Source organism: Paramormyrops kingsleyae, chromosome 20 (assembly GCF_048594095.1).
Source record: "Paramormyrops kingsleyae isolate MSU_618 chromosome 20, PKINGS_0.4, whole genome shotgun sequence".
Classification (NCBI taxonomy): Eukaryota; Metazoa; Chordata; class Actinopteri; order Osteoglossiformes; family Mormyridae; genus Paramormyrops; species Paramormyrops kingsleyae.
In genome coordinates, this window is record NC_132816.1 from 18950085 (window position 1) to 18957909 (window position 7825).

General features: G+C 43.6%; 1 protein-coding gene across 1 annotated transcript; it reads left to right on the plus strand.

The window, feature by feature from the left end:
- The first annotated feature begins 319 nt into the window (after nucleotides 1–319).
- smndc1 (survival motor neuron domain containing 1) lies at nucleotides 320–3836 on the plus strand. Its single transcript, XM_023820257.2, has 6 exons — nucleotides 320–475; nucleotides 1176–1295; nucleotides 1627–1769; nucleotides 2154–2312; nucleotides 2387–2540; nucleotides 2958–3836. Exons 2-6 carry the CDS (start codon nucleotides 1176–1178, stop codon nucleotides 3093–3095), a joined length of 714 nt encoding a protein of 237 aa, XP_023676025.1. The 5' UTR covers nucleotides 320–475; the 3' UTR covers nucleotides 3096–3836.
- Nucleotides 3837–7825: the final 3989 nt, after the last annotated feature.

The window sequence follows — 7825 nt, forward strand, 5'->3', positions numbered from 1 at the left end:
TAATGTTATAACGCGTAATGGAATATAGCGACATTTTAATTTATTTTGACACCTAGCACTAAATTAGCCTATAAGAATTGTGACATGCTAATCCTATTCAAAGAACACCTCGCCAATTTCACTCTACATATACATAAACATGTCCCGACCATACTATATTCATATTTAGTCATTTACAAACTAAACTGACGATTATTAAAATGCAAAGGAAAATTAAAAGTGAGTTAGCGGCTCAAGGGCGCCACCCCAAGGACTTACGGCGCATGGGCCGCGCTGGATGGGATCCAAACTGCGTGCGTTCGAGCGGAGGGAGTGACGCAACAACGGTAACCTCGCGATATCAACTTGCTGTTTAGCGAGACTTTGAAACGATTAGTCTGGTGGCGAAAAGGGGGAACCCGAAAAACAAATACGGGAGTCGTAATAAACAGCGGAGCTCTTTCGTCTTTTGTTTACAGCCGTCAGGTAATTTAAGGTAAGACAATAGATAGCGGTTAGCATATAACAGTCGGGAAAAAATGGCTGCGGCTAGGCGGCAGAAACGAAATGGTGTCGCTGTTCACCTAAGCGTGTCGGCCGCCTCTGCAGGCCTGGGAGGCTCGCTAGGCCCGACTCGGCCTGTGTGGGCTTCCCGCAAAACAGACACTCTTCTGGGTCCACGTCTAACGTTAAATAGGGTCAGCTACATGGCCACTGGTGTGTGAAGGCGATTGTTTGGCCGTTATGTTGATTGGGAGAGGTCATCTGGGTAATGGAGGTAAAAATGCCGGGTGCCGTGCTGTGTGATAGGCGGTGAGTGGATTCGGTGTGTCCGACACTAAGAAAGGCTGTTCAAGTATAAGGCTTCCACCTCCAGACGTAGTTGAATTTTTCCTTGTTTCTTTAGCGTTTGTCGCTGCGTAACTTTAATTCCCCCCGGAACCGATTACAAAGGTTAACCTGAGATAGTGAACTTATGTGACAGGTGATATGTTGAGGGAGCATTAAATTAGTGTTCAGTATCTAGGACCTTAACCATCGGGTTAGTTATTGTTTGTGTATCACAAATGACGTAATGGATCTGAAACTGGGGAAAAAAATCTTTTGATATGATTAAGTCTGCATAGAAGAATAATACAACATGTAATAATATTTAAATGGAATTTATCAAATGAATGGCACCTGTTTCCATACAGATGTCTGATGACTTGGTGAAGCAATTGGCCAGCTACAAGGCGCAGCTGCAGCAGGTAGAGGCGGCGTTATCGACTGACCAAGAAAATAATGACCTGTTAAAACTCCAGAAAGACCTGCAGGTAAATATCTCCTTGAGAAGGTAGGGTGGGCATTCAGTGTCACGAATACCTGCCGTCAGCCAGCAAGCGAGCATTCCATAATGGTGACTTTGTCCAGCAAAACTGCATAAGACATTCAGATAATTAACGTTAAGTACTTGACAGACATACAACAGCAGTAGGTCCGCTTGTGCCCTTCTGGTCACGAGTGTAGCCTACTAACCTGTGTTAGCCCGTCCAGTCAGGTTGCAAGAAGTGGACATGTTGGATCTCATTGAAATGAAAACATAACAGGTTGCCTCAGTTTGCCGTGCAAGCATCCAGATTTTACGGCACACTGGTTCTCTTCCAGGAAGTTATAGAATTAACTAAGGACCTGCTATCAAGCCAGCCCTCAGTGGCCAGCACAAGTTCCAGCAGTACCGCTGAGACGACCTCGAGCCACTCGTGGAAGGTGGGGGACCAATGCATGGCCGTCTGGAATGAGGATGGACAGTAAGTGCTCTGATTGGCTGCTACACTATGTCACATGTTTCAGTGCAATGGTAAGAGTGTATTATTATTTATCATGATATATGATTGGCGAAGAACAGGTCATTTTAAAGTAACTTGTTTAACTTGGCATGTTCAACAGTTAAGACTAGTTATGACTAATAACTTAAGAACCTTGTTGAATGTGGCAAAATGGTAACAAATATTGAAAAAATTGCTTGTAAGAGGGTAGAATATACTTGGTGCATATGCTTAGTTTGGTGTTGACACATGATCGGGAGAACACTGATCACATTTAAAATAATCGTAGAATAAACTGTTTAGTTTTGTTCTGAGTTGGTGTTTTACACCCGTACTCACCTGCTTACAGCCCTGATTTATTGGCAGGTTGTACAAGGCAGAGATCGAGGAGATAGACAAGGAGAACGGCACTGCTGCCGTCACCTTCTTGGGCTACGGCAACGCAGAAGTCATGCCTCTGCAGAACCTGAAGCCCGTGGAGCAAGGATCTCGCTCGGAGGAGGACGGTGCCAAGTCCAAGTCCAGGTGAGGCCAGACCCACGGCCTGGATTATCCTCGGCGAGATCGATCGGAGGCTGTCACTGTCGTTTCACTTGCAGGAAGGAGCAGATCGCAGAGATGAGGGAATACAAGAAGAAGAAAGCGTTCAAGAAGGCGCAGCGCATGAAGGAGCTGGAACAGGAGCGTGAGGATCAGAAATCCAAATGGCAGCAGTTTAACAACAAAGCGTATTCAAAGAATAAGAAGGGACAGGTCAGTAGCTCGTTATGGGTGCTGTATGTTCCCCTCTGAGGCAGACGGTGTGTCCGTCACGGCCTGGGTTAATCCTGTAATAAGGTAATCAATGCGCAGGGCATTTAGCCAGGCAGTGATTAGCATCGCGGCTAAATGAAGGAACCCAGTGCTTAAGTACTGCTTGTGCGCTACCGTGGAATGCTGGCTTTCTATCTAGCCTGTTGCTGAAGAATGAAGAACACATCTGCAGATAGTGATCGCTGTGTGCCGTTATGTCTGCTGAATCCCGGATGTCTCTACACTCATCTGCCCTCCAGCCCAGATATGCATGTTTCATTAGTGGCTTATTTAGTGTAACGGCGCTTGCAGCCCAACTGGGTATTGCATAGGAGTAGCCTAAGGAATGACAGGTTCCGTTTCCTGTCCCCATCGCAGGTGAAAAGGAGTATATTCGCATCACCAGAGAGCGTCAACGGGAAGGTCGGAGTCGGGACATGCGGCATTGCCGACAAGCCGATGACCCAGTACCAGGATACATCCAAATACAACGTGCGGCATCTCATGCCGCAGTAACGGGTTCCACGAGCCGCATGTGTTCTGTGGCCGCCAGACCGTTCCAAGTTGGCCCAGTCGTCTGTGAGCTGCGTTCACCCCAGGGAAGGTGTTTTAAAAACAAATAAGCAAACAAAGGCTCACATGCTTGTGAGGGAAAGACTTGACTGTTTCTTTTTTTAAAAAAAAAATGAGGCATCCACCCTAATATATAGTTAGACCTATGCCTAAATTCATTTCTGCATTATTGATGTTCACTGATGATGGACTGGGTAGCCCCCACCCCACCCCACCCCACTCATCCACCATTATTCAATTAGCATCCAGTTTCAGGTAAAGACAATGCTAATTTAACAAACATGTAGGTTTGAGTTGCACCTGCAAAATGTATTACAGTTTCCATAACACAGAAGAATTGTTTGATGCTATAGATTTCCCCCCCATAATTGGGTTGGTTTATCAAAAGCTGTGCTGTTCTAAGACCAAGTGGCTTTCCCCCCCCCCCATCTGAAAGTGTTTCAGTACAGAACAGTTTAATGATTTTTTTTTTATTGTAATGTTAACTTAGATTAAGTTAAATGGTAATTGGTCATGCTTGTTTTTTTTCCTTTTTGTTCTGGTATAATGTACAAATATATGCGCAGTAAACAAAGAAAATGCCATAGTCCCCCCCCCCCCCCCCACCCCCTTTTGAGGACTTTTTACTAAATGCTACTTTTCAGTTGTTCGTTTACCTTTTATTAAATAAATGTTAAAATATGCCATCGTCTGCAAACTATAAATGAGCCCTTGAGTTTACATGATTTCTCTTTTTGTAGTTGTCCCGAATGTGTTAAGTATGTTAAGAATAGGGATATGCACCGATTCCAGCATTGGGCCGATGCTACGCTCGTATGCCCATACTTGTACTCATAAAAGTTATCCGATACCAAGAACTGATGTCCCTTAATTGCAAAATTACGTTAAAACTTAAAGCCACTGGGGTTTTTTTTGTGCTGCCCAATTAGATTTTGGCATTTAGCGAGGAGATTTGTCAGCCAGAAACATTTGGGAAGGATAAATGCACAACACTGGCACTGGCAAACTGTAGAGCAGGGGTCTCCAACTCCGATCCTGCGGAGCTACTGTCCAGTAGGTTTTCTATCCTACCTGGCTTCTGATGAGCCACATCTGTTCTCAGGTAAATACTAGGAGCAGGTGTGGCTCATCAGAAGCCAGGTAGGATAGAAAACCTACTGGCCGGTAGCTCTCCAGGACCGGAGTTGGAGACCCCTGCTGTACAGCATATGTGGAGGATGGCAGTAGTAAAGCAGACTGAGCTCTGTTCTGCTAGTGTCTGGAGGGTGGGAAATGATTTAACACAAGCAATTTGATCAGACATCTAAAGATGAAACATATTGCGGAGCACACAGTTTGCTAATGCTATCAGAGAAAGACGGCAACAACAAGCTTCAGCGCAAATTCTGGAGACACAAGAGAAAACAAAACCGAAGCGTTACTTATATCTAACAAACTAAAGTTATTTAACGGCAGGTTTTGTCACCAATATACACTATATTGCCAGAAGTATTCGGACACAGTGTGTTGATGGGATTTTTTTGATCATTCTTCCAGGATAGTATTTGTCAGGTCAGGCACTAATGTTGGACGAGAAGGCCTGGCTTGCAGTCTCCACTCTAATTCATGCCAAAGATGTTCTATTGGGTTGAAGTCAGGGCTCTGTGCAGGCCAGTCAAGTTCCTCCACACCAGACTCACTCATCCATGTCCTTATGGACCTTGTTTTGTGCACTGGTTATGTCGGAACAGGAAAAGGTCATCCCCAAACTGTTCCCACAAAGTTGGGAGCATGAAATTGTCCAAAATTGCATTGAATGCTGCAGCATTAAGGGTTTCCTTCACTAGAACTAAGGGGCCAAGCCCAACCCCTGAAAAACAACCCCACACCATAATCCCCCCTCAACCAAACTTTACACTTGGCACAATACAGTCAGACAAGTACCGTTCTCCTGGCAACCACCAAACCCAGACTCGTCCATAGGATTGCCAGATAGAGAAGCGTGATTTGTCACTTCAGAGAACACATCTCCACTGCTCTAGAGTGCAGTGGCGGTGTGCTTTACACCACTGCATCTGACACTTTGCATTGCATTTGGTGATGTAAGGCTTGGATGCAGCTGCTCAACCATGGAAACCCATTCCATGAAGTTCTCTATGCACTGTTCTTGACCTAATCTGAAGGCCACATGAAGTTTGGAGGTCTGTGGTTATTAACTCTGCAGACAGTTGGCAACTTCTCTACACTGTGTGCCTCAGCATGCGTTGTCCCCGCTCTCTGATTTTACATGGCCTACCACTTTGTGGCCGAGTTGCTGTTGTTTCCAACTTCTTCCAATTTGTTATAATACCACTAACAGTTCACTGTGGAATATTTAGTGCAGTGGTACCTCGGTTCTCGAACTCACTAGAACTCGAATTTCTTGAAAGTCGAACAAACCAGTTTGACCTAGAACTCGATCTGAATATCAGAAGTCGAACCGTGGACGCTGACCTAATATACATTGTACGCGCCAGGAAATGAGTCATACTACAATGTAATTCTTACTTGAATGCCTTCTTCACAGACTGGACGATTAACCAAATAAAGCAGCGCAACATTACAGTAACTAACAATAAATAAACCACTAACTTATGTGTACTATTAGAGCATTTATGTCATTTATTTAAACTTTATTTTAACAGGTAAATTAACTGAAAACCAGTTCTCACTGCTTTATGTAATATATATTCGGCAGAAATAGCAGATTACGCATCGGAACTGTCTGGGATACAAACGTCATGCGTGTTCAGCCAATAAGGGCAAAGGTGTGTCGTCACGGAGGTGGTTCCAGTTTGTGCAGCCGGGTGAGAGGTCGCAATGCATCTAACCGTAATGCATTGCGTCAGGATCAGAATGCGTTGTTTTAAGCCAGCGCTGTAAGCAAGTCAAACGCACCCAATGACCGGACTGGGGAAACAAACTGAAACGCGGACTTAATACAGAGGACTAATGACAACAACCAGAAACAGCTGATCACATGGGGATCCCACACGAGGTTAACGAGGGGGCAGGACAGGGGTAATGTTGGGATAAGATCTTTATCGTTTTGGAAGCCATTAAGAAAAAAATGCTCTTCTTGTTTTATCCTGTTCATTTTGTGTTTAAATGCTAAAAAAAAAATCATATTTAGGTGTAATTTTGGGGGGGCGGGAACCAATTAATTGGTTTTCCATTATTTCTTATGGGAAAAATTCGATCAGAACTCGAACTTTTTAGGATTCGATCCGGAGTCCGGAACGGATTAAGTTCGAGAACCGAGGTACCACTGTAGTGAGAAAATTTCATGAATGGACTTATTGCACAGGTAGCATCCTATCACGGTAGCACGCTTGAATTCACTGAGCTCCTGAGAGTGACCCATTCTTTCACAAATGTTTGTAGAAGCAGTCTGCATGCCTAGGGGCTTGATTTTATACACCTGTGGCTATGGAAGTGATTGGAACACCTGAATTCAATCATTAGTAGTAATTATTGAATTCAGTAATAATTTGGAAGGGTGTCCCAATAACTTTGCCAATATAGTGTAAGTACCAAGCAGACAAATCACAACTCTTGCGGTCTGGGGAGGTGCATGTCAGGCTATGGCGTAGAGTCCATGACTACAGTACGTCAAACTTAAGGCATCTATTCGACGCGGAAATAAAAATCAGCCTTTACAGTCAAGGTTTTGTTTCTCTCTAATGACCTTTCCAGCTGAGAAGTGAGAATCCTGATATAAATGATTGAGTTGAAATCTCAGGTTCCAGTAAGATAAATAAATTAATATATTGAATTGCCTTTATATATAATGTATGATAACCGCATTATACATATAATATATAGTGATAAATGTAACACCTGCATATATGTATCAGAGAAGACTTTCTTACTTACTCTTTAGCGGCAGCATAACTACGACAGGCGCCCACCGGATACCGAACCCTCCTTCACAACAACAAACAGAAGGAGGTCAAACGCTGTACCGTCAGGTTCACACGCGGTGGTTAATATACACAACACTAGAGACACGCGAGAATCGTACAGGGTGCACATAAGACACGGGAAACACACTCGCGACAATTGTGAATGCAGCTACACCATAACAACATTACAAGAGCTACTCACAATTACACGCGGAGCATGCTGGGACATGCATACTCGACAGGGGCTTTCACATATATAAAAAAAGAAAATTGACCAAGGCCCGATAAGGTGCAAAAAGCCCCGCTGTTACTTAAATAAGGAATCTATATATAGGCCTAACGACAACGAGGAAAGTTTCATATAGCATATCAACCTATAGGGTTAAACAAAATGTATATAGAGGTGAAAATTTTAGATTATGTAAGCACATGAGCTAAAATTACGGTTTGGGTGATATATCTGTTATTGGTATTTCGCAGATCATAAGTTCGGCGTCCTCAACTAATAGCCTGTGTTCTATAGGCGAAGGTCTGCAACCATATCATTTAGCGGCGCCTTTGCAAATAATTATATTTATTATAATAATGTTACTGGGCAGTTAGAGTGAGAGTTATAGTGACAGTCTTATTAACGCCCAGTTCTAGTTCAATTTTTAAATTATTTTAAACATTGTGAAATGGCGCCAGTGTTCTGTCGAGTTGAGCTACTTTGTCGAGTTAGGCTACCGTAGTGCTAATCGATAGCCCTAA

Bases quoted from the DNA above. Each gene is read 5' to 3' on its own strand.
- smndc1 (XM_023820257.2), top strand. From the start codon at position 1,176: ATGTCTGATGACTTGGTGAAGCAATTGGCCAGCTACAAGGCGCAGCTG. The intron at 1,296-1,626 runs GTAAATATCTCC...GTTCTCTTCCAG, and splicing joins AACTCCAGAAAGACCTGCAG to GAAGTTATAGAATTAACTAA. The intron at 2,313-2,386 runs GTGAGGCCAGAC...TTTCACTTGCAG, and splicing joins GGTGCCAAGTCCAAGTCCAG to GAAGGAGCAGATCGCAGAGA.